The sequence below is a fragment of the Triturus cristatus genome, chromosome 6 (genome assembly GCF_964204655.1).
Source record: "Triturus cristatus chromosome 6, aTriCri1.1, whole genome shotgun sequence".
Classification (NCBI taxonomy): domain Eukaryota; kingdom Metazoa; phylum Chordata; class Amphibia; order Caudata; family Salamandridae; genus Triturus; species Triturus cristatus.
In genome coordinates, this window is record NC_140589.1 from 1465793054 (window position 1) to 1465820613 (window position 27560).

Genomic DNA, 27560 nt, shown 5'->3' on the forward strand with positions numbered 1-27560 from the left:
CACACCCGATACCCCGGGCCGACGAACTGATCGACCGCCTAGGGGCCGCTCGCTACTTGAGCACGCTGGACCTCACCGCCGGGTACTGGCAAATCCAGCTCACCCCCGGCGCCCAAGAAAGATCCGCCTTTTCGACTCCGGATGGGCATTACCACTTTCGGGTGATGCCCTTCGGAATGAAGAACGCCCCGGCCACCTTCCAAAGACTGGTGAACAAGGTTTTGGCCGGGCTTGAGGCCTTCAGCGCGGCCTACTTAGATGACATTGCCGTGTACAGCAACCACTGGGCCGAGCACCTCCTCCACCTGGAGGCCGTCCTGGCCGCCCTCCAGCGGGCCGGGCTCACAATCAAGGCCAGCAAATGCCAAATCGGCCACGGATCCGTGACCTACCTGGGCCATCAAGTGGGGAGCGGGCAGGTGGCCCCCCTCCAAGCGAAGATAGATGCCATCCAGACCTGGGAACCCCCCACTACCCAGACCGCTGTCCGGGCCTTCCTGGGCCTCACCGGATACTACCGGCGGTTTATCCGGGACTATGGGAGCATTGTTGGCCCCCTCACAGAGTTAACGTCCAAAAAACAGCCCAAGAAGGTACACTGGACACCCCGCTGCCAAACAGCCTTCGACACCCTCAAAACGGCCATGTGTACTGCTCCGGTGCTGCAAGCCCCGGACTACCAGAAGGAGTTCGTGGTACAGACGGACGCCTCCGAGTATGGGATCGGGGCCGTCCTCTCCCAAACTGACGAAAGGGGGCTCGACAGACCAGTGGCCTTCATCAGCCGGCGACTACTGCCCCGGGAGCAACGCTGGAGCACTATTGAGCGCGAGGCCTTCGCTGTGGTGTGGGCCCTCAAGAAGCTCCGGCCCTACCTCTTTGGCGCCCACTTCCGGGTCCAGACCGACCACCGGCCCTTGCAATGGTTAATGCGAATGCGGGGCGAGAACCCCAAGCTGCTGCGATGGTCCATCTCGCTACAAGGGATGGACTTTGACGTCGAACACCGGCCCGGCAATGACCACGCCAACGCCGACGGCCTGTCCCGCTTCTTCCGCCTTGACGAGGAGAATCCCCAAGGAGATGGGTGACTCTCCATGCCTTCGGCTGGGGGGGACGCCTGTTGGACCCGGCCTCGTGGCGTGGTCCTTAACCCCCTGGATTGTGCCCGTTCCCCGCCCCGGCCGTCACGGGCCACCCGTCTGGACTGCACCAAGGCCCTTCACCCGGAGCTACACGTGGTCGCATACGCCTCGTGGCTCCGCCATCTTGTTGGCATCCACGTCACACCGTGCCCCAGCCGGCGCGACCCCGCTCAACCCAGCCTCGACCCCAACGAAGCCCCGACATCGAGGCACCACGAACTGGCCAGGGGGTGCCGCAGGAACCATTCATCGCCCCGGCGGAGGACAGTATCGATGGGACCCCCAACTGTCCTCCCCTCTCGAGGTGTGATCACCCTGCAAACTCCCATGGGCCTGGCGCCTCCCCTGCTGGGCGTCTGGCCACCTCCACCCGGCCACTCCGCCCCCTCGGGCGCATAGGTCCGGACATCAAAGGGCTCCAGACCTATATCTGGGGCGACCCCACCACAGCTCGGCAGTTGTATCCCGGAGTCGAGAGCCCTGCTGATCGAATCGCGGCTGACCCTACGGAGACGAACTCTTGCCGGAACCATCACGAGCCCTGCTGACTGCGTCGCGGCTCCCTCCTGTGAACCCTTTTCTGAACCACCTGGAACATCGGGGCCCTGCAGACGCCGTCGCGGCCCAACCTCGCTGGAACCTTCCTCGGAGCCCTGCTGACGACGTCGCGGCTCGAGCTGAACAGAGACCATCTTGAGAGCCCTGCTGATTGAATCGCGGCTCTCCACGAACTGTACGCCAGAGCCCTGCTGACGCCGTCGCGGCTCAACCCCTCCGAGATCGGAGGTCCTCCAGCGTGAGGATAAGAACTGGGCCCCAGGTACCCTCGTACCACATTCCTGCCAAAGACTGTCCCGCTACCCCTACCCTTCCAAAGAGACATTGAGACTTTTGGTGGATCCCTCGATCCCTTCGTGTAAATATTGAACTCGTAACCTTTTATTGATGATAAAGAATTGCTTGTCTTGAGACAACCTCCTTGAGTCCGGTGTGGTGGTGTTACTGGGCTAGTACGGGATAGGAGAAGGATCTCTCAGGAGACTTCTCGGCAGCGCTCGGCTACTTCGTGCAGTGAGAGGGCCCCCCCCCTTGGTGGTCTCACCGACTCCTCGGGGTCCGCCTTCCAACAATGCCACAGGCTGCGCAGGCTTGTGGATACTCGCGTGACATAGTATATGCAACATCAGACTGGTGGAGGGTTTCTGTGTCCTCACACAGCATGAGCGCTATATTTCATAGTGCATACCTCTGCACTGCAGTAGGTTTCTAGCCACTACCAGCCAGTGTCTTCTGACTACAGAAGGATTCTGTCCTCTCATACTCCATGTTTCTGCACTGCATGGGGGTTCTTAACCCTACCAGCCAGTGGTCTCGCACACAGGGCGGTGCTTTCACAGGTCTTGTTCCAGCACAGCATTACGGCTCTGGTGCCCCACTCTCAGTCCCCTCCCACTCAGTGCGCTTGTTTTGCACTAGGATTCTAACCCCTAACATAAAGTGTTCTCAATGCAGTAGGTTTCCTGTACAGCTAGTGTCCTCCCATCTCGGGCAGGTTCTGCCCCCTCTTAATGTGTGCACACACACTGCAGGGGTGCTCTTCTTCTTTCACTGCTCGTGTGCTCACCGAGAGGATTGGTATTTTCCTTCTTTTGTCAGACCATAGCGCTTATTAAGTACGGTTATTTGCTTGTGACATAGTTTTAAGAAAATGTCACCTTGTAATCATGTATGTGGTGAAACATTGCATTGAGCAGCAAAAGCGCTGGCAAATTAGTTCTATTTTTCAGCTTAATATTCTCCCGAACAGTCTAACATCTGGTCACTGCGCTCTGAATTGTATTCAAAGGAAGCTAAGACAGCAGCTGCTCTTGGTCTAGGTGAAGCCATACCCACTGGCCATCATTTTAGGTAGAAACAAACAAGGTTAAGAGTCTCCGGGCAGTAGACCTACAAGCATGTTACCTTGAATTGTGATGCAAGAAAAATGCTCTTCTTTATTTCTGTATCCTGGCAATGTTGGGCAAAATCTCTATGGACCCACAACACATTTTGGACAGGATATCAGTTTGTCATTAAGACACAAAGGAATATCTTCAGGTGTTGGGATCTTTGGCACACCATCATCTGAGCTGAACATGTTTTTGTCTTGTCACCATTCCACTAGAATTATATTTTATGAAGTGAGTGATAAAAGGTCAGATTTTATACCCTCCCTCACATGAAGCTTTAGTGTAACCATTAGTGCAGGTTTTTGTTTTTACTGTTGGGCAACATTTCAGCGCTATGTCTTTTCAATACTTAAGAGGAAAGAAGGAAAAGCACAGAGATTGAACTTCAATCGGGGAACAGAAAGTGTGTCTTCACCTTAACCTTGATTGTCCCAAGTACAGGACAAGTACACTGGAATCTGCTTTTCCCTTTCAGAAAAAGGCAGTTTGTTACAATCCTCATGCAGATCTAATAAACAAAAATGTCAGGCCTCAAAGAAAGCTCCCTTGTGAATTTTCTTGGGAACAACCATGAAAAGAACAGCAAAACAATGATTACAATAGGTCCTATTTAACATAGTCATTTTAAGGGCAGAATAATATATAAAGGTTCTAACTGTCAAGCTGTATATAAAGAGAAAAACATATGCACTATATAAACAATAAAGGAACGGGATAAGGGGGGACGACAATATATAATTACTCTATGATGTTAAGATAAGAACATGAATAATAAAATACTAATAAAGTAAAAACCTGAATAATAAACTATTTACACTGTAAGCATAACAATCAGGAAAGACTAATAAACTTGACAAAAATATAAGTGTATAATGTATACTAATCATCTGGAAAAAAGACAAAGGGTGAGGTTAAGGTGGTTTATTTACATCATCATCAGGGACAGTAATAACTTTAACAGCAGAAGATAAGTACGTGGCTAACGGAAGCCTTAAGAGATCTTTTTTAATTGCTAGAGATATGGGAGAGACATAATTAGTGTCTAATCTATGATGAAAACATACAGCATTTCACCAGGATCTAAAAGTAACTATCAGCTTGTTTCCAATTTGAAGTTATTAAATGAAAAGCAACAGTTAACAATAGATCTAGCAACTTAACATTTGATGGTGACTGCGGCCATTGGGGTGACAGAGGTGCCTAAGAATATATTGGTTCAAGAAAAGGGGACTTTAACTTTGAAAATGTTCTTAATTTGTATCCAAACTGACCGCCAAAACTGATGAATAGGAGAACATTCAAATAACATGTGCTTTAAATCCGCATTATAGCAGGGACAGGACCAACAAGTAGAGAAAGTGTTTGATGAAAAGGACGCTAAAGTCATTGGAGAAAATAACACTGGTTGGTAAACAAAATAAAGAGTTTGTGTGGTGTTAGCAGCTCGAGATGTTTTAGGAAGCTTAGACCATAACTTATCCCATATTTCAGTTGGCCAACATTGTGAGAAATCTGTTTCCCAGGCTAATTTGGTCTTTGATTTGAGTCTGTGTAGGGTAATTGTAGTCTTGTAAATAGTGGAAGCAGTATCTAATAGTGGAGAAAATGTAATACATTTTGCAGGGGGATTGGAAGTATTTGGTAGCGGAAGAAAATATTGATTGAGAGAGGGATGTAACAGATCATGTTGTGATTTAAATTTATCTGGTAAGGAAAATCGTTTTTGAAGGTCAGTAAACGAGAGGGGTTGATTGTCGAGTAGTAGTTGAGAGATCCATCATAAACCCCTAGAATACCATTTTTTCCAATAAAAGGTGCGATTCTTAATTGGTAATGATTTATTGTGCCAAATGGGTTGTTGTTGATACGAATTAAGTGAGGGATAAGATGATGATAGGAGTGGAGCAAAACGTTTACGGGAGTGAGAACGAGTAGGAGAATGAAATAATGAGATATTAGTAGTAAAAGCAAAAATTTCAAAATCAAAGGGGGGAAAAAAAGATTTCTCTATTTGTATCCACAAGGGGGAGTATGTGGAGAGTTCCGAAGAGAGCCAGCGGGCAGCTTGTTTTAGAAAAAAAGCAGAATGGTATGTTTTAAAATCTGGGAATCTAAGAACTCCGTTGGATTTATCCTTTTTTAAGGAGGTTAAAGCAATATGGGGTGGGGGGTTGTTTTTCCATAGAGATTTTGTTAAGAGACAGTCAATTGTCTTAAAATAATATGCAGGAATGTGGACCGGAATCGTAGAGATAATGGATAAAATCTGATGAGTGAGCATCATCTTGATTGAATCCATTCTGCCCCCACCAGGAGAGGAAAAGAGGATGCCAGCGTGTAATTGTGTCTTTAGTGTTTTGATAATGTAATCAAACTGTAATTTTAATGTTTCAGAAATAGACGAAGAAAACCACAGACCCAAATATTTTATTTTAGAGGGTTGCCTAGAGAGGCCCGAACGGGCAAAAAGATGCTTTTGACATAGAATATTTAACAACAACAGTTGATGGACAGAATGCAGAACAATGTCATACATTCACCCCAGTACAGAGATCTGGGACTAAATCTATCGTTTTTATGCGCACCATGCCATTCCAGTTTGAACCCAGCCATATGCAAATCAGTCTTGACCCTGTGCCTCATGGGAACAGCCCAGCCCGAACTGCCAAGCCAGGTCTTCCCTGGACTGGATACAAGCATCCTAGGACCGGTTTTGAGGTTTCACCCCTCTGAAGCCAAGATAGCTTGATTGGCATTGAGACCCACGTCCACGTCCCACTCGGGGTGACCTGGCCTGGCAGTTCGGTGTGGACTGTTCCCATGGGGCACAGGGTCAAGACTGATTTGCATATGGCTGGGTCCAAACTGGGGTGGTGTAGTGGGCAAAAGAACAATGGATTTAACCCAGAACTTTTGACTGAGGGAGAATGTTTGCATTGTCAGCATTCCGTCCATCATTTGTTTGCTGTAACACATAGAATATTTAACGGCAGGACCTCACATTTATCAGTATCACGTTGATAATCTGATACTGAGCAGAATGTATTAACCTGCAGGAAAAAGGGGTGGAGGGAGGTTTCGGGTTTAGAACAGTATAAGAGAATGTCATCAGCGAAAAAAGACATTTTAACCTGATGAGGACCAAATTGGAAACCTGAAATACAAGTGTCTTGTCTGAATTTAGTTAAGAAGGGTTCTAACGCAATTACAAACAGTAGAGGTGATAATGGGCACCCTTGTTGTACCCCTCTATGTAAAGGGAAATAATCTGAGGTTCTACCATTAACAAAAATTGAAGCTGCGGGGCCAGAGTATAGCAGGGAATTTAGTGAAATCAATTTAGGTGAAAAACCAATCCATCTTAATGCGTGGAACATAAAATCCCATCCAATCCTGTCAAAAGCTTTTTCCGCATCCAAAGCAATGGCAGCTATAGGATGATCCAAAGATGAAACCTTGCTAAGGACATTGAAGAAGACTCGAGAATTATCAGAGGCTAGTCGCCCTTTAATGAAACCAGATTGTTCAGGACCTACGAGATCGGGCAGGATGGGGTCAATGCACAAAGCTAGGATCTTGGCAAAGATCTTGTAGTCAGTATTAACTAGAGATATAAGATGATAATTCTTACAGAGAGAAAGATCTTTATTTTCTTTTGGCATTAAGCAAATCATGGCTTCTTGAAACATACCTTTATGAGTAAATGAATGAAATAGAAGTAAAAGATTGGGCAAGAGAGATTTTGCAAAATGGTCATAAAATTCAATTGTAAATCCTTCAGGCCCAGGGGCCTTCCCTCGACGTAACACTGAGACTGTTTGGGTAATTTCCAACAATGAAATGTTAGTTTCTAATGAATCAATGTGATGAAAAGGTGGAGAAGGAATGGACTGAAACTATGCAGAGGTGTCAGACTGTACTGGTTATGTTTCTGGAGAAATATAAGTTTTTATAGAAAGAGACAAATTTGTTTAAAATATAATTATATTTAAAAAGAAGAGTCCGTGCAGGGCCTTGTAAAGTTCTATCCTTTTTTATTTTTAAATATTTAGCTAGCAATTTCCTCATTTTATTCTGACCCCCATAGTACAGAGCAGTACTTTTCAATAATTAAGAAGAGGCAGTGTCTGTAGATATCCTGTCAAAAGTGAGTTTAGCATCAATAATAAAGTAGTTTGGTAGACTGGGCATCTAAGGATTTTTTCTTTTGTGAGACCAACTTTATTATAAAACCCTTGGCAGCTGCTTTGAAGGAATCCCATATCATTACGAAAGATGACTCTGGGGTTGAATTAGTAGCAAAAAATTCAGAGATAAAGGAATTGAATTGTTGGCTAAAATTAGGATCTAAGAGTAAGGAATTATTAAAGCGCCATCTGCCCGAGTGTGGAGAAAAAGGGATAAGATCTAGGTCCACATGCACAGGTGCATGATCTGGTAATAAAATCGATCCTATCTCAGCTTGAAGAGCATGTTGAGCTAAAGATTTACTCAAAAAAAGATAGTCAATGCGAGATTGTGAGTGGTGTGGTGCCGAATAGAAACTGTTTTCCCGAAGATCTGGGTGACAGTCACCATATATCAACTAATGATTTACAGCATATAGTAGAAGTAAAGTGTGAGTGCATTTTATTAGAAACAAACAGTCGAGTGACTGTCCGATATGGGATCATAAATTTGGTTGCAGTCACCACCAAATATAATATAGTCATGATCAAATAAAAGCAATTTGTCAGAAATCTTAGTCCAAAAAACCTTCTCAATAGAGACAGGGCCATAAACATTGAAAATAACTAAGGGTATCTCATCAATAAGAAGCTTAACAACTACCCATCGACCTTCAATATCAGATTCTTGATGAACAACCAAAACTTGCATTTTTTTATGGCAAAGAATTAGGGCCCCATTTTTCTTACCTAATCAGGAGAATTGAACACATGACCCACCCAACTTCTCTTCAATTTGGAAGCTTCAGACTCCGAAAGATGTGATTCTTGCAGCAGTGCAATATCCATTTTTAACTTGGCTAGATGAGATAAATGTTGTGATCTCTGTAGAAAGACACCTGGAGCCAGGATGTATTCTTAAGCCATCTTTTTTCAGTCTCCAATTCTGGTTACATCTGTCTCTACTCCAGCCAGCCTAGTGTGGTACCAGCCCCACCAGGAGCAGCCTCCCTAGCTGCTCAGCCCATCTTCAACTGCCAACACTCATCCACTCAGACACCCAGGCATTCCATGCATCACAGGCACACCAACATTCTATGACCATCTCACGCTCTGGCTGAGCAGCTAGTGGCAGCAGGGCTGGACTACAATGTTATACAATTAAGTAGGATATAACATTATCCCTTTTTCTTCAACGAAAACGAAACTTGCAAGTGAAAAAACATCAAGAAAGATCTATCCACAAGAAAAATGAATAATGATACAAGTCCCACGGATGCAAACATAAATTAAACAACGCAGGAGAATGAACAATTGAATAAAGAAAGGACGGCTAAGATAAATACATTTGATCAGCAAAATCTCCCATCCCTCCCTAAAAGAATAAAAACATTTTGAAGCAACAATAACATTACCAGAAATACATTTGAAGCATTTTGCATTAAATACTGTGACGTAATGCACTACAACGCAAAGGGTAAAAAAAACCCCACACAACCAATGCCCCAATGTATATGGATCGTCACCCATAACAACTCCCGTGAAGGGATGTACATTAGTACTGCGCGCAACTAAAACCCAAACCTGTGTGAGGGTTAACCATGAAACGATGTACATTAGTACTGCGCGCAACTATCTATGGACTAAGCCATAACTCTACCCTGTGTGAGGGTTAACCTAGGTACATCCTCGTCGCCAAAATAAATGTTGTGATCTCTGTAGAAAGACACCTGGAGCCAGGATGTATTCTTAAGCCATCTTTATTCAGTCTCCAATTCTGGTTACATCTGTCTCTACTCCAGCCAGCCTAGTGTGGTACCAGCCCCACCAGGAGCAGCCTCCCTAGCTGCTCAGCCCATCTTCAACTGCCAACACTCATCCACTCAGACACCCAGGCATTCCATGCATCACAGGCACACCAACATTCTATGACCATCTCACGCTCTGGCTGAGCAGCTAGTGGCAGCAGGGCTGGACTACAATGTTATACAATTAAGTAGGATATAACAATAACACCCGTTGTCTTTTAATAGGATTACCTAGTCTTTTGACATTCCAAGTAGTAACCCGGAAGGTAACGTAATGATTAACATGAACATTCAATATGCTTACAGTAGTGCTATTAAGACTCGAATAAATCAAATATGAAAAAGAAAAAAGAAATGCATAGAACATTTGTTTAATAAGAAAAGGAAGGAAAAGAATGATGTAGTAAACAATAGAGAGAAAAGTGATAAAGAAGAGCCACATGGAAAAACATGAACAAAGGGGAAAAGAAACTAAAAACAAAAAGGCAGTACAAGTCATACGAATGACGACTGAAGAACATACCTACAAACACAAAGACGATATGAGGGTGGCGACACCAGGAGACGACGATGACAGCACAAGAGTCCTATCGGACACCAGGGAAACCTTGGATGGATGAGGATATCAGCAATGAAGGAGACAAGATGGGGGATGAGAATACACCTGTATTAGGCAAAAGAGAAATAGTATGGATTAATACTTTATAAAGAAGAGAAGAAAAAGAGAAAAGGGAGAGAGAAGACTAAAGAAAAGCATCACAAAATTGAATCAAGAAAGAGACAACATTCAAGGAATTCTACAGAAAGGGGGGCACCCATATAAAGTAAAACAAAATGGCAATCAAATAGACTTTGAAATGTCCATGACATCCGCTCCATCTTGCTGAAAAGATTCCTGTAGGGCCGCCGGTTCTTCAAAAGTGGTAGTCTTCTCCTTATAGGTGACTTGAAAGAGGCAGGGGTGGATTAGACCATATCTAGCATTTATAGTTTTTAGCTGAGGACGAAGGTCCAGGAATTTTTTCAGATGGTTCGTGGTGGCTTTAGCAACATCTTGAGAGAAAAACAATCTATGCCCCTCCCCAAAAATTAGTTTTTGGGATTTAATAGCGAACAAGACTTGTAGTAAGTCAGTATATTGCAGAAAGAACATAACGCCACATGGTTTTTTTTAGACCTTGGGACCAAGTCTATGAGTCTGTTGTATGTTGAAAGGGACAGTAGTAGACATATTCAGAAGCTTGGGCAGGAAAGTCTGAAAGAAAACTGTCAGATTGGGACCCTCTATATTTTCAGGAAGTCCGTAGATGCGAAGATTATTTCTGCCATTCCGATTTTCCAAGTCCTCCGTGTGCTTCTTATGAAGAGATACCTCCTATTCCAAAAAAGAGATGCAAGAACAAGTAGATACCGTCTTTTTTCCACAACCAGCACACGTGTTTCCAAAGAATACCATTTGTCATTCAGAAGTTGCAGTGTTTTTGTAGTTTCCTCCATGAAAGGTTTTAAAGCATGAATTTCTTCAAGAATCATGTCCATGGAGGTTGACGAGGTGTGCACTGGAGACAGGGGGTCTTTCTTAGGTCTTTTATATGTTCCCACAGGCATCTTGCTTGAGAGTTGCGAATTTGGAGGGGCTCCTGGTGAAGGGTCAGATTTATAACGAGATGTATCTTCCATGTTGTTGTGAGTGGAATCACGGTCTGAGTTTACAATGCGTTTGGAGGCAGCTGAGAGTATAAGATTTCGTAATCGCCCCATATACAGTAAAAGAACTGCACAGACTACAGACTGCAAGCAAAAGGCAGAAACTGCCCAAAAAACAAAAATTTCAGTCACACAGTGAGGAGGAGAAAAGAAATATCCAGGAATTCAGAGGAAAACCGCAGGGTCGACCTCCCTTGTTAACAGTATCGATGAGGGTTCAATAAACAGTGACAGACCTCCATATAAGAACAGCCAGTGACCTATCTGTCTTGAGATTGAAGAAATTGTTCCACAGGGAAGAATTACTGAGGAGAGAAAAGATTTTCAAAGAGTAATAACTATTTTCTTGAGGAGAGGCATTCCAAACTCCCCACAAAAGACCATTTGGAGATGAAAATGACATAAAAATAGCACTGAGATGCTTGAAAGTAAAAGGAAGCGCGTTCGCCTTTTCAAAATTGCGGACGCAACCTTATGCTGAGGAGAAATCCTCCGTGGCCATTATAGCCCTTAAAAATGCAGAGACAGGAGTTGTAGAGAGCTGCAGCGACTCACCGGGACACATGAGGGAGAGACGCTGTGTAATTTTGTCCTTCAAGGAGTGCTGAAACAGCCTCCGGTCCCGAAAAAGCTCCCCGGTCCGTCGGAGCTCAGCGCGGTCACGTCATTTTGGATTTACGCCGAGACCAATCCCCCACTTTTCAACCATTTAATTTAGCTGACTCTCAGAAAATTTAGATTTTTCTTTACTTAAAAAGTTTCAAAGCTACTTCTGCCTGTGACTTGGACCTTCTTCTCGCTATAGTTTACATACATTTTTACAGGATTGTCCATCTTTATTAACATAGCTGATTCCTTAATGTTCAGACAGCTGTTTTGCATGGAATATTGCAGAGAGGACCACAGGTCGAATGAAATTGAAGCCTTCAACAATAAATTGACAACCTAAGCATTTGTCATCCCCAACTTCACCCTTGCCTTTCATGCTGACATCCATTGTTGCAATCAAAGGCTCTTGTTAATCTATTTATACTCTAGTGGATACATTATGTGTAATCAACCAGGACTTCAACTCTTTGGGAATAGTCTACTTTGGGGCTTACGACAAAAACATTTCATTTTGCCTGCGAGAAGAGCTTGGAGGTGAGCATACATTTTCATGGGCTGCATGAACTGAGAACAACCTTTCCTTTTATGGAGTTCTGAATAGCCTTTGTGAGCTTCCATTGTTGACTTGGTGTCTGAGAAGATGTATTGAAGATCAACCACCATATGAACTCTTGGAGGAGATTGCAAAGCATCTATCTCTCACTTAGCAAAAGAACCAAATTTAAAAGAGGTGATTGAGGAGTACACCTCTCTGTGGGTGCCAAGTCTCCTTGCATCACTAACTCTAGCACAGGTAATCCATTCCCCTTGCATAGGACAAGGTGTTTGGGAGACCTAAGGGCCCCCTTTCCCTTGCGGCCTCCGGTTGGGGGTTGAGGCGGCACCTATAGTTTTTGGACAGCTGCTTCAGGTCATTGGACCTTTAACTAAGGGTGGCACCGACCAAAATAGGTTTGGATCAGTCCAGGCAGATATATCAGTAACTTCATTTATATATCACTATCTGAATGACCATGTGGTATTTGAAGTGCATAGTCTCTATATTCCATAATACCAATAATCCAATTATTAAATTTAGTTCTGGAGCAAGGACGGCTGTCTCTGCTGTGTGAGGTGTCTACGTGGGTCGACACTACTAAACATAACAGTTGGAAATATTGAATAGTTACCATCTTGTCTGGTTTTGCATGCTATACGGTACATTACCAGCTAGCGACTGAGTGAATTAAAGTTGACCGAAGACTCCTGAGATTGTATTAACCTGGTGCTTGCCTTGTTTCATCTTCACCTTCTATGCTATCCTCAGTTTGCGTTTCATCAGTGTCCCCTTGTCCCAAAGTAGTTGCAGCTGTGCAGCAAAAAAGTCCTCCATATGTTATAGCGAACATCGCCTAGCAATATCCCCGACATTTAATGGCCTTCAGGATCAGTTAATGCCCATGCTTCCTAGCTTGCCTCATTTCCCAGCCATCCACCCTCTGTTAGAAAATGTTTAAATAATGATGACCTGCATGACCATAGTACTTTTACTACTAATGTTACTGGTAGAAAGCATCTTGCCTTAGATTAACACAATTGTCAAATATCATACAAACTGTATATGTTTTCAAGTAGTCAACCATTTTTGACATTTAAGCTTGAACTGTACCAGATTTCAAAAGAGCATGAATACCTTTAATGTATTTATACAAGTAGCACACCATAAACCTTCTGTTACTCTAATTGTAATTAACATCTTTTTTGTCTTTTTGTTCTAGGCGACATTAAATACCATTCGTGATGTTGTTCTGTTGGTCCTAGACAAGAACCAAAGATGTAGAGACCTACAGGGAATGCCGGCACAAAAGGGCTCAGGAAAAGATAACAATATGGACACAGAGCTGGCATATTTGACTCATGAAGGACTATTTATAAGTGATGCATTCACGGATGGCCCCTTGTCTTCCACACCAGAGCATGCTATCCCTCAAAGGAACACTTCACCCATAAGTGAGGCATGTGGCAGCAACTCTGTGTCAGATCCCGAATGTACCACCTCTTCTTCTAGCAAAGATCGTACCTCCTCTTCAGTTACAAGAGGAGGAGTAGAAATAATGTGAGTAAACACATACATTCTATTGCTGTCTTTAAATGTTTTATTTTCTGTACTTTACACTATGCCACACTATACGTATATTAACTGCACATTTTCTTAATTCATTCACGAGCTTCCTACTAACATTTCTTTGCAAGAACTTTAGTTGTTTATCGCTCTATCACTGAAAAGAGTTCTCTGGTTTGGTAATGTTGCAAGAATATTAGTTCCCTTCTCCATGATGTGTAAGCTCATGTGGCTCTATACATTGTGGATGATAGAATAGCAAATGTACTCCTTCCTAAATCTTAGATGGAGGGAAAGCAGAGAACTAGTAGCTGGATTGCTTCTTCTGCGTGTTCATTTTGTGTACAATAATATGCCTTTTTAATTACCTTACCCTCCCCAGGACACATTTCCACTCCTTTTTAGGTCTCGCCTGACCCAGCACATGCGCTGGTCTGGCGAGACTTATTGAGAGGGCTCCAAAAACTGCTACCAGGACAGCCTACAGCTACAGTGCATGTGCGCGGGCGCGCGCACTGCGCTTTACCGCGATTACTTTCACTTTCGCAGCCGCACGGCCGCTTTGATGTTTGATCGCGATCACTTTTGCCGCCGCACGGCCGCTTGGCATAGCCAATAGGTCTTGCTTTTGGGACCTTACAAGTATTTAGTTATGCAACTGTTGCATGGCTAAACACTTGTAAGGTCCCAAAGGCGAGTCCTATTGGCTATGCCAATGCTTGTTAAGGTTGAAGCCTACCAGGCAAAACATCTGTCTGGATTGCTAACAACATCTTGGGGAATATTCGGAAAGCTTCCTTAGGAATGCCTTCCCACCCGTTGCTTACCATTGCTTTTGTGGTTTGTAACTCACATTGGCTTGATTTTTATTTGCTGTTTTTATTTGTTATAGGCTGTCCAGCTTGAGGTCTTCCCTTCCCTTGTCCAAACCTTATTTACTGTATTCTTACACTAGTATTGTATTTCTGTAAACAAGCCTTTAAATCTTGTTATCTTGTCAGATTTGCTGTGCAGACAAAGACAGAGGTCAAATGTCAGGCTTTGTCTTCCAGGGAGCTTGGCGTTTACTTTACTTTCTCTGACTTCAAAGTGAGAGGATTTATGTGATAATCATGCTGGGTACTTGAGGGTGTGCTGGTCGGAAGGCTTTAATTTTTTTCTAGCACACAACAGCATATATATGTCTGTAAATTAACTGTACAGATATTTCAGAATATATCATAATTAGGACATCACAAATGAAGCACATTTTTTGGCCATTCTGAAGCATGGGGACAAATATTTTAATACAAACCAGGGCTCGAAAAATCTGAAAAATGGTACTAGTCCTGCAGGTCTAGTACCTTGAAAAATCTCCTCGACCTAACAGTAACCTTCTTGACCACCGTCTCTGAAAGAGGAGCAAATGTGACAATATAACAAGATTTAAAGGCATCTTTTTTGCTCATTTACTTTGTGAGCAATAAAAAGGCCTTTAAATCTTGTTATCTTGTCACATTTTCTCAGTTTTCAAAGACAGAGGACAAAAGTTAGTATGTTTTCCTACTCGCCAGAAAAGGCGAGCAGGACCTAAAAATAGCTCGACCTCATTAAATTTACCTCGCAAATGCGAGCGGTCGAGTGGATTTGTCGAGCCCTGCAAACAAGTTAATACACTAGGTGGTAACATTTCCCCACATTATTGTTTTTGCGCTGTATACTTTCATCATTAAAACTGTATGTCTGTACAAATGTAAATAGCCATTTCAATTTGAAGATGCTTTGTTTGTAATGGCAGTACCCTATCACACCATGCTTACTCCACCTCACCCTACTCCACTCTACTCTGCACTACTCCATACTATGGCACTGCACACTGCGCTAGTCTCTGCACCACTCCCGGCCTCTACTTTACAGCACTCTACTCTATGCCAATGCACTCTACTCCACACTACTCTACTATGCACCACTGCACTCTACACCACACCACTCTACTCTTCACCACTGCACTCTATGCCACTGCACTCTACAGCTCTCTGTGCCACTATGTTCTACGCTGCAACACTCTACGCCACACTACTCTACACAACTGCACTCTACGACACTGTACTCTGCAACACTGCGCTCTCTGCCACTGAACTCTACGGCACTCTAACCTGCCCCACTCTGACCCACCGCACTTTCTGCCTCTGCACCACTCTGCGGCACTCTACTGCACTCTATGCCAGGGTTCTCCAAAGTCGATCCTGGAGGGCCGGTTCCGTACCTGATCTTTAGCCTATCCCCATTTAGACACATTTAGTTATCTTAAAAATCGGGCATGGATCCAGCCCTCCAGGACTGACTTTGGAGACCCCTGCTCTATGTCAATCAACTCTATGCTACTGTAATCTATTGTGAACCACCACTCTGACACTGCACTCTATGCCTCTGTACTCTAAACCACTCTACTCTACACCAGTCCACTTGACTCTACCCTGCACGATTCAACTCTACGCCACCCTATCTCTGCAACACTGCACTCATTGCCACTGTACTCTACGCCACTATTCTATGCCACTGCACTCTACCATGCCCCACTCCACACCACTGCACTCTATGCTACTACACTCTACACCAATCTACTCCACTGTATGCCACTCCACTCTACACAACTTTGCACCACTCTACTCAGTGCCACTGAGTTTGACGCCAATGCACTCTACACCACTGCACGCCATGCCACTCTACACCTTTGCGCTCTACATCACTGCACTCTACAGTATTCTACTCTGCACCCCTGTTCTCTGCACTAATGCACTTAACAACACTCTACTCTTCAAGACTGCACTCCCTGCCACTGAACCCATTGCCACTCTATTCTTCACCACTGCACTCCATGCCACTGCACTCCACACCACTGTACTCTACATCACTGGACTCTATCCTACTCTACGCACCTATAGTCTACCCTGCACCATTCCACTCTGCCCTGCACCACTCCACTATACAGCACTTCACTCTTCTCTGAAACAATCTACTCTACGCCACTGCACTTTACACCACTGTACTCTATGCCCCTCTACTCCACTATGTGTCACTCCACTCTACGCCATTGAACTCTACACCACTGCAATCTACTCTGCTCCACTCTGCTCTAGATCACTGCACTCCGCGCCAATTAAGTCTACACCACTTTACTCAAAACCAATGCACTCTATGCCAATCTACTTTGCACCTCTGTACCTTCCCCGCATCACTCTAGGCCACTCTACTCCACCCTACGGCACTCGGCTTCACAACACTCTATTGCGCTCTACTTTATATTAAACTCTACTCCACTCTATGCCACTCTATACACTTCCTCTATGCCACTCCATGCCACTGTACTCCACTCTATTCTACAACACACTACTCCACTCTTCTTCACTCGTCTACTCCAATCTACGGCTCTCCACTCTACATCACTCTACACCCCTCTGCCCTTCCACTCTCCTACACCACTTCACTCTATGCCGCTCCACTCTACATCAATCTACTCAGCTCTACACCACTCGTACTCTAGAACACTGTACACAACACTCTCTACGCCCCTCTACTCTGTTCTATTCTACATCACTCCATGACACTCTAAGCCACTCCATGACACTCTACGTTAGTGACTTCTATGCTCTTCCACTGTGACATTTTAATCCCTCCGCTACATTATACACCACTCCGCTCTATGCCACTCCATGGCACTCCACTCATTTCTACGGCAATCCGTGCCACTCCACAACTCTCTATGCCACTCCATTACAATCCACTCTACTCACTTTACGACAATCCTATCTACTTTACCCCCCTAACTTTTAGCCATGCTGAACAGCAGACATGCTGGTGTACAACATGGCTAAAACATATTGGCAAAGACAATAGGTCCCCCATAGGCGTGACCTATTGACTTTGCCAGTGCTTGTTAAAACAAACCCATCGCTTTAATTTCTTCTCTTTCTAATGTAGAAAGATTATTCTGTTACTCTTTTTTTCAGTTTTTTTCTACTGTATGTTAGAGATTTGTCTTTCTGTTTTTACGGTTCTGTTTTTCTTTTTGAAGTATTTCTTTTTACCTCCAATTCATTGATATTTTTGCACATCTTTCACAGTGCTACCTTTCAGATTCATATTTTCCTGTTGCTTTGCTTTCATGTCTGTCATCATTTTATGTCTCTGTTTTAAAGATTCCTGTTTTTGCTTATAATTTTGGTATGTCATTCATATTTTCCACCGACTTTATTTGTAATTAATTATTGATTATTTTTACATGATTGAGAACCCTTGAAAATACATTACAAAGAATCATTTAAAAAAAATTACAGAGAGGCTAACAGAAATGAATGGAAGGGCACACATCTTCAGCGGTGTATTAAAAGCATTATGCAGGATTACGTCCTTGCAATAATGCCCAAAGGAAAGATATGAACATTTTGCATCTCGAGTTCTTTGATTTATGCTTGTGTTTCTTCTGCATAGCTTTTGTCTTGAATTCTGGCAAAAACCTTTTTAGTCTGTTGGTATGAGTTGGTGCGTCATACAGAAAGAAAGATTTTCTTCTGCAGTTTTTGACAATGAGTAATCAGTTCATGCAAATACCACTCAGTTTCTACTAGGGTATACACTTCTGGGGCTGAGTAGTCGCCAGTCATTTCTGTTGAGCTGTAGTAATTACCCACTGGATCTTGCCGGAATTGACCCAATACCTGCTTTTTTCCATTGAGAAAGAAGAAAATCTACTTTCACAGAACAGCCATCACCTGTCTTGTGCAAGAAACTGTTCATTTGGTGTGGATGTTGTGAAAAACCTTGACGATCTGATCAACACAATGCATGAACTAGTATTCACAGGAAGAAGAATTCTAAAAATAATTAACAACTTAGTGACAAATCTCAGATGATCATGTTTTTTTGTTCAAATTTTTTTATTAGTAGGGTTTTGCGTACCGTTTTCCACAAAATATGCCAACTGAATTACATACAGACCAATTTTGTGCATCATTGCGACTGAACATTGCTGTTTACAAAAGTAGTTACATTGGTAATTTGTCCCTGGAACCTCCAGATAATACTAGATCCAGCTCAGAATTGGCCGCCGCTTTCTAAAATTTGTCTGTCGTAGGAACTGCCCATGAGGAAGGTCGTACCATTCGATTAGTTGTGCGAATGTCTTCAGTTGTCCCTCTTGAAATAGTGCTTCCATCTCCGTGATGTTATGGTCGGTCCACTCTCGAAGGGCTCCCGCAGTGTAGTATCAGCTCTTCTGGGGGAATCCCACCAGGGGAAGCAGGGGGGAGCATAGTGGTTGGCCCTTGGACATGCGATGTATCCGCATCATGCACTTGCGAGCTATGGTCACCTGCAGTGGGTGTGTGCGTGTCGGTGTAGTACCTGGTAGTAACAGTCGTCTGATCGCGGGGAGGGGTATTCTACCTTCCTCTGTGATCGTCTCTCCCGTATGTCTCTCCGCCGTCCAGTGGGACAACCATTGGAGCTGAGCCGCGAGGAAGTATGATTCGAAGGACGGAGCTCCTAGGCCTCCACCCGTCGTAGGTAGGTATAGTATGCGCAACGCCACTCTGTGACGGCCTCCTCCCCAGATCAGGGTTGTTAGTAACGTATCTAATTCCCGGAAGAAAGAGCGCGGTGGGATTATAGGAAGGTTCGCGAAGTAATAGAGCATTCTCGGTACCATGATCATTTTTGCTATGGCGACACGACCTATGGGTGCCAATGGTAGCGACTTCCAGAACCCCACCGCCGATCTCAAACTTGTCAGTGCCCGACGATGGTTACCTTCGAAGAGGTCTTTGGGGGAGTGGTACAGGCGCACCCCCAAGTATCTGGGGGCCGCCCCGTCCCACGACAGCCTCTGTGGCCCCAGTGTTATTTCCATGGGCTCTGTTTGGGCACCTAGTGGGAAGATCGATGATTTCCCCCAGTTCACTCTTAGTCCCGAGGTCTCTCCAAACTCCTGCAGCACGGTCCATATTGGGGTGAGGTCGTCCGAGGTGTCACGAACATATATCAGAAGATCGTCCGCGTAAAGTGATGCACAATGGCCCGTGTCCGCGATGGGGATCCCCCACGCCGTCCTCTCCCGTCGTAATCTTATGGCCAGAGGTTCCATCGCCAGAGCGAAAAGGAGAGGGGACAGGGGGCACCCCTGTCTGGTTCCTCGGGACACCGGGAAAGGGGTCGATATGAGTTTACCGAGTTGCATCCTGGAGGTGAGGTCCCTATACAGGAGCTGGGTGTAAGCTAGTAGAGTGGGACCAACATTTACACGCTGCAGGACCGTAAACAGGTAGGGCCAAACAGGGTGTCGAACGCCTTTTCTAGGTCTAAAATCAGACATGCCGCACAGGGGAAGCGTTCTTTTGTTTGGTATTGGACATGAAAGAAGCGGCGTAAATTATGGGAGGTGTTGCGTCGGGGAACGAACCCACATTGGTCGGGGTGCACCAGGGCTGGAAGTATTTGACTGTATCGATCAGCTAATAGTTTCCCTAGGATCTTACAGTCTGTATTCAGGAGCGTTATCGGTCGATATGAGGCCGGGAGCGTGGGGTCTCTGTGCGGTTTCAGGAAGGTCACCAGGGTCGACGTCCGCATCGATTCCGGGAGTATCTTGTTAGCCAGCGCTTCCTCGTATATGGAGGCCAGTTGTGGCACCAAGTGCGCCGCGAACGTGCTATAGTACTCGAGTGGGAATCCATCCGAACCCGGCGCCTTCTTGCGGGCCAACGACTTGAATGCTTGCTTTACGTCGGCCGGTTTGATCCTCTTATCTAGTTCCTTCCTGTCTGCGGAGGGGATCCTAGGCATGGGTGACCGGCCTAGGAAATTGTCTAGGTCTCTAGGCGTCGCGGCCTGTGGGGATGCCGCGTAGTATTCGTGAAAGATGCGCAGTATGTCGGCTTGGGAGTGTTTGAGTTGCCCATCTGAGGCCTTAAGTTCTGTGATGAAGTGTGGTGTTGAGTCCTGTTTAACTAACCATGCCAGAAGTGAACACGTTCTGTTACCCTCCCGGTGTGTTTTAGCTGCGTATGCTCAAATTGTATTTGCGCAGATCATGTAGCTTTTCGGCGTGTGAGGATTTTGCCGCCGACAGTTGTGCCGGTGTGGCTTTCCCGTGGTCCACCCTTTTTGACATGTTCTTTAATGTAATTTCAGCCTGTTGTAAGGCCCTATCCAGCACTCTCCTGACCCCCACCACTTGTTGGATACCATGTCCCCTGGCGCTAACCTTAAATGCGTCCCACTCTATAGCCCTGGAGGAAGCCGTACCATCGTTCCGCTGGAAGTTTTCCTGCATGTATTCCTCATGGGTGTGCCAGAATACTGGATCTGTGAGGCACTCCTGGGGCAACCGCCATGTTGGGATTGGGGGGTGAGGGTGTTTCCATCTGAGGACCACTGTGTGTGCATCGTGATCCGACACTATTCTACCCAGGTAGTCCGAGTCTCGTACTTTGGGCAAAAGCGAAGCTGAGCATAGAAATCTGTCTAATCTGACTCTTAAATCGTGCGGGATTGAGTGGAAGGAGTAGAGTTTAGTTGTGGGGTTACGCGCTCTCCAAACATCCGTCAACCCCCATCTATCTGCCCACCTGCGAAGGTCTGCAGCTTGTTTGTGGGCCGGTGAGTGTATCTGCGGGGGACACGATCTGTCAAGGTGCGGGTCTAGGGTGCAGTTATAGTCCCCTCCCAGGAGCCATGGGATAGACGCGTAGTGCGCCAATGTGTTTGTAAGTCTGCCCCAGTAGCGCTCCTGCTCTATGTTGGGGTTATATATACTCCCTAGGAGTAGTTGTTGGCCCTCTAGTAGCCCTATCAGCACTGCAAATCTCCCTTACTTGTCAATTAGCCTGAGTTGTTCTTTGAATGGTACCCCTGGTCTGATCCACACTAGCGCGCTTCTAGCAAACGCGGAGTATGTTGTGGCGCATATGACGCCTCGCCATTTTTTCTGTAACCTATCCACCTCGCCCGTCGTCAGGTGTGTCTCTTGTAAGAGAGCGATTTGGGCCTGTTGTCTTTTAATGTACGCGTAGATGGAGTACCTCTTACGGGCCGTATGCATGCCCCTGACATTCAACGTGATGACTTTGATGTCCGTGCAAGGGTTTCTACCAGACATAGTGTGAGAGGTTGTGATTGCGTGTACGCGCTGCTCTGTAGCTCTTCCGTCCGCTGTGCCCGCCCCACCATCCACCACCTACCGTCCACTTGTGAGTTGTATCGTCCATTACCGCTGTCCTGCCCGTTCCTGGATATTTGAGGGACAAACAAAAGGGGAATGGGGGTAAACTGCAACAATGGGGAACAGTCCCAATGCGAAGGGCATATCGCGCGCAGCGGTATGCCCAAACTAAGTATCATGCTGAAAACTTTAGTTCGTATCCGAAGGGGTGGTGACTTCGGTGATTCCTGGCTCTCGCCCCTGCGGTTATCCGTATAATGTCAACTTCTACAAAGTTCCTGCCCGCACCCTGGCTGCTTAGAGTCATCCAAGTCCTGCGGGAATATTGTTCCTTAGTGCTGTGGTGACGACTCATTCAAGTGGGCTCGTTTGCAGTTCGCCGAACTCGTATATCCAACTGTGCACACATGCCCTTCGTACAGATCGCCTCTGTTCCCTCGTGTGGCGTGGTCGTTGACGACTCTCTATATGAGCGTGTCTGCCGTCTGGGGGGTCACTATCGGGGGTGTCATTGAGCCCTCCCGGGACCTGGGCGTTGATCTCCTCTCATCGTCCGAGCTGAATAGGTGCGGACCTCTCTCCGTGTCCGATCCTCTCTCTTGGGGACTCAGCATGGCCACCGCTGCAGTGCTTTCCTGCGTTCCGTGATGATTTGCGCTAAGTCCGGTGAGCTCACGGTGGTGGTGCCTGACCGCGCACTGAGCTGTGTGAGGGCGACCCTACGGGGTCGGCGTCCCGATCGTCCGGACGGTCTATCCGTTTGCTGACTGGAGCTGCCGTTGGGACGCCGTGCGTGTTGTTCCACCCAAGTTTCCGCTTCCCTCGGGTCCGTGAAGAAGTGAGTCTCACTTTCATACATGATTTTTAGGCGAGCCGGAAAGAGGAGGGCATATTGTATGTTCTTTAGGCGCATGGAGCGTTTCACTGCTAGGAAGGTGGCTCTTTGTTGTTGGACCGCGCGGGAGTAGTCCGGAAAAAGCATGATTTGTTGGTCCTCGATTTGGAGTCTCCCGTGTTGCCTGGCTGCCCGTAGGATAGTGTCTCTGTCTTGGTAATGTAGGAGTTTCATCAGGAAGGGGCGTGGAGGCATGCCAGGCTGCGGTCTACGTGCCGGTACCCTGTGGGCTCTTTCCACCGAAAAGTAAGCGGTGAGGTCGTGCGCGGGCGTGAAGGTTGTTATCCAGTCGGTGATGTATTTAACCGGGTTTGATCCCTCTATTCCCTCCGGCAGATTCATAATGCGGACATTGCTCCTTTGGGAGCGCCCTTCCAAATCGTCCGTCTTAGCTTCCAACACCTTTATTCGCGATTGGAGGTCTTGCAGTGTGATGTGATGTTGTTGTACCTGTGGCTCTATTGCTTGGATCGTGTGTTCGCTTTTTGTAACTTTGTCCGCCAGTTTTCTATGGTCGTCGCGCAGAAGGCCCAGGTCCGACGCCAACTCGTCGAACTTTCCCTCCAGCGCCACTCTGGAGTGTTCAATGGCCGCTAGGACCTGGTCTAGTTTCTTAGACATAGGGTCGGCATTGGTGGACTCGTCTCCAGGTTGGGGTCCCTCGTGGGTCGAAGGGTTCGCCTTCTGTTGATTCGGGGGGGGGGGGGAAATACCCTCTGCGCTCCACCGGCTGATTGCGTACAGTGGTGCTCGCCTTCAACGCGGCCGGCGCCCTACTTCTTCTCTCCGTGGGGCCCCCTGTGGTGTTTCGTCTTCTCCGTAATCGAGCCCCTCCCAGTTGGGGGCGATTAGGTAGTGAGGGCCTTCCCGATCGCCGTTCCTCCGGTGGTCCAGCCCCAGGGGGGCAATCCCGGGTCTCGCCCGGCTCCCTCACGGGCCGGTGGAGCCCGTCTCCGTCTAAGCTGGGTATGGAGATCTAGATCCCCGTGGGGGGGGGGGGGGGTGAGGCGCTCGTGGGCTCAGGCACCGGCAAAATGAAGTCCCTCCGGAGTGTGCAGAGCAGCCTCGGGACCCCCAGCACCGGATGTGTCCCCCACGGACTGCTCGTACGGGTGCTTCTTACCGGGAGGGGCCCCCGCCTTCTGATCCGTCCTGGATTTCGCCGTTTTTTTGGTGTGCGTGGGGAGTCAGGGCTATCCGGCGCCCCCCCGTGTCGACCGCTCACGAGTGCCCTGCAGGTGGTTGGTATTCGCGACGTGGGGTACACCCTGTCTCTCCGTAGGAGCTCGGTTCGGGCGCGCCCCCAGCACCTCACGGAACACTCATCGTGGCCCCCCACTTCTGATACCGTCCGGGGTCTAGTGCCAGCTCGTCCTCATGGGTGGCATCCGTTCGTCTCGCCCATTGGTGGATGTCGCACTTCTTTTCCCCTCCTGGTCGGCGCTCGGCGCTAGGATCCCCCGCCGTCCCTGCGTTGTGATCGCATGCGTTGAGGCTCACTTACTGGTGTCCCTGTTCACTGAGCCGACTCTGTCCGGTGGGGGGGTTGTTCTCCAATCGACATTCCCCCGTAGACCCAGCAGATCGCCCCGGGGCTCCGTGCACGTTAGGAGAGGGGGGGCGCCGATCTCCTACCCCCTCGTCCGCAGTGCTCTCCGGTCCCGCCAGCCGTCTGAAGGGGCACCGCTTCAGGCACTGCGTCCATAGGCCGCCGATGATTGCAGGTGTGTTCTCCAATGGGGCTCCGGTGCATCCCGGAGCTGCGTGTCCGCCTCCTTCACCTTGGAGCGTCTCGGCGGCGATTCACATGGCCGCCATTTTGATCACCGGTGGCGGGCGCGCTCTTGCGCGGAGCCTCCAGCGCTGCAACAGCTCCAGTCGCGGGGACTCCAAGCACATCGGCGTCACCTCCGCTGTTTCCTGGCTCTGTACTTCGAATCCCGAGCGTAGTGGGTGCTTTGGGCAGGTATTATTGACCCGTACACGGGCCGCCGAGCAGGAGCCTCAGGAAGAGGAGTCTACCGTCTTAGCCGGCTCGGCCACGCCCCTCATCTCAGATGATCATGTTACCAGACTTCACAGAGGTTGGAACGAGTAAGGGCCGGACACGAACATGGACAAGATTGAATGTGATTAAGAGGCACTGAATGGATTAAAATGAGCCAAAAGAGAAACAGCCCAGCTGAGTTACTAGCATTGGAGATAATGAACAGCTATATGGAAGATTAAAAAGAATTTCTCTAGGGAAGGGATTTCATTTTAATGGTTTACAAATGCCAGAGTTCATGGTCTGCGTATTAAAATGCCGGATCTTCAGGTCCTAATAACATGCGCTGAGCTGCTTACCATTGATATTACTATAACGGGTGTAACAATAAACCTAAATTGATCTAGTCCGAATTGGATAGGCCTTACTTAGATACGACATGGTGAATACAATAAGGCAAAGTCACAAATGAGCATACTGCCAAATAATTTTCTCATAACTAAGGGCCAGATGTACGACCATTTCATTTAGCGCCTCACAAACCGTGTTTAACACTGTTTGCGATTGCCAATGGGGTCGCAAATTGCGAGGCTCATTAATATTAATGAACCTCTCGCAATTTGCGAGCCCATTGGGAATGGTTGGCCCTCCCAGGGATGGTGGCCTACTGAGCTCAGCAGAACGCCATGTCTGGGACTGCTTTTAAATAAAGCAGTTAAAAAAAAAAAAAAATGAAGCCCGTTTTCCTGAAAGGAAAACGGGATTGTTGGAAGGCGGACCCCGAGGAGTCGGTGAGACCACCAAGGGGGGGGCCCTCTCACTGCACGAAGTAGCCGAGCGCTGCCGAGAAGTCTCCTGAGAGATCCTTCTCCTATCCCGTACTAGCCCAGTAACACCACCACACCGGACTCAAGGAGGTTGTCTCAAGACAAGCAATTCTTTATCATCAATAAAAGGTTACGAGTTCAATATTTACACGAAGGGATCGAGGGATCCACCAAAAGTCTCAATGTCTCTTTGGAAGGGTAGGGGTAGCGGGGCAGTCTTTGGCAGGAATGTGGTACGAGGGTACCTGGGGCCCAGTTCTTATCCTCACGCTGGAGGACCTCCGATCTCGGAGGGGTCGAGCCGCGACGGCGTCAGCAGGGCTCTGGCGTACAGTTCGTGGAGAGCCGCGATTCAATCAGCAGGGCTCTCAAGATGGTCTCTGTTCAGCTCGAGCCGCGACGTCGTCAGCAGGGCTCCGAGGAAGGTTCCAGCGAGGTTGGGCCGCGACGGCGTCTGCAGGGCCCGATGTTCCAGGTGGTTCAGAAAAGGGTTCACAGGAGGGAGCCGCGACGCAGTCAGCAGGGCTCGTGATGGTTCCGGCAAGAGTTCGTCTCCGTAGGGTCAGCCGCGATTCGATCAGCAGGGCTCTCGACTCCGGGATACAACTGCCGAGCTGTGGTGGGGTCGCCCCAGATATAGGTCTGGAGCCCTTTGATGTCCGGACCTATGCGCCCGAGGGGGCGGAGTGGCCGGGTGGAGGTGGCCAGACGCCCAGCAGGGGAGGCGCCAGGCCCATGGGAGTTTGCAGGGTGATCACACCTCGAGAGGGGAGGACAGTTGGGGGTCCCATCGATACTGTCCTCCGCCGGGGCGATGAATGGTTCCTGCGGCACCCCCTGGCCAGTTCGTGGTGCCTCGATGTCGGTGCTTCGTTGGGTTCGAGGCTGGGTTGAGCGGGGTCGCGCCGGCTGGGGCACGGTGTGACGTGGATGCCAACAAGATGGCGGAGCCACGAGGCGTATGCGACCACGTGTAGCTCCGGGTGAAGGGCCTTGGTGCAGTCCAGACGGGTGGCCCGTGACGGCCGGGGCGGGGAACGGCCACAATCCAGGGGGTTAAGGACCACGCCACGAGGCCAGGTCCAACAGGCGTCCCCCCCCAGCCGAAGGCATGGAGAGTCACCCATCTCCTTGGGGATTCTCCTCGTCAAGGCGGAAGAAGCGGGACAGGCCGTCGGCGTTGGCGTGGTCATTGCCGGGCCGGTGTTCGACGTCAAAGTCCATCCCTTGTAGCGAGATGGACCATCGCAGCAGCTTGGGGTTCTCGCCCCGCATTCGCATTAACCATTGCAAGGGCCGGTGGTCGGTCTGGACCCGGAAGTGGGCGCCAAAGAGGTAGGGCCGGAGCTTCTTGAGGGCCCACACCACAGCGAAGGCCTCGCGCTCAATAGTGCTCCAGCGTTGCTCCCGGGGCAGTAGTCGCCGGCTGATGAAGGCCACTGGTCTGTCGAGCCCCCTTTCGTCAGTTTGGGAGAGGACGGCCCCGATCCCATACTCGGAGGCGTCCGTCTGTACCACGAACTCCTTCTGGTAGTCCGGGGCTTGCAGCACCGGAGCAGTACACATGGCCGTTTTGAGGGTGTCGAAGGCTGTTTGGCAGCGGGGTGTCCAGTGTACCTTCTTGGGCTGTTTTTTGGACGTTAACTCTGTGAGGGGGCCAACAATGCTCCCATAGTCCCGGATAAACCGCCGGTAGTATCCGGTGAGGCCCAGGAAGGCCCGGACAGCGGTCTGGGTAGTGGGGGGTTCCCAGGTCTGGATGGCATCTATCTTCGCTTGGAGGGGGGCCACCTGCCCGCTCCCCACTTGATGGCCCAGGTAGGTCACGGATCCGTGGCCGATTTGGCATTTGCTGGCCTTGATTGTGAGCCCGGCCCGCTGGAGGGCGGCCAGGACGGCCTCCAGGTGGAGGAGGTGCTCGGCCCAGTGGTTGCTGTACACGGCAATGTCATCTAAGTAGGCCGCGCTGAAGGCCTCAAGCCCGGCCAAAACCTTGTTCACCAGTCTTTGGAAGGTGGCCGGGGCGTTCTTCATTCCGAAGGGCATCACCCGAAAGTGGTAATGGCCATCCGGAGTCGAAAAGGCGGATCTTTCTTGGGCGCCGGGGGTGAGCTGGATTTGCCAGTACCCGGCGGTGAGGTCCAGCGTGCTCAAGTAGCGAGCGGCCCC

General features: G+C 48.0%; 1 protein-coding gene across 5 annotated transcripts in view; it reads left to right on the forward strand.

Moving 5' to 3' along the window:
- Positions 1-27560, forward strand: part of VPS54 (VPS54 subunit of GARP complex) — a 541872-nt gene that overhangs the window by 265525 nt on the left and 248787 nt on the right. For all 5 annotated transcript variants that reach the window (XM_085612543.1, XM_085612546.1, XM_085612547.1 and 2 more), the window contains one exon: positions 13142-13479. In XM_085612543.1, coding sequence (XP_085468669.1) covers positions 13142-13479 — 338 coding nt within the window. The remainder of the gene's footprint in view (positions 1-13141; positions 13480-27560) is intronic.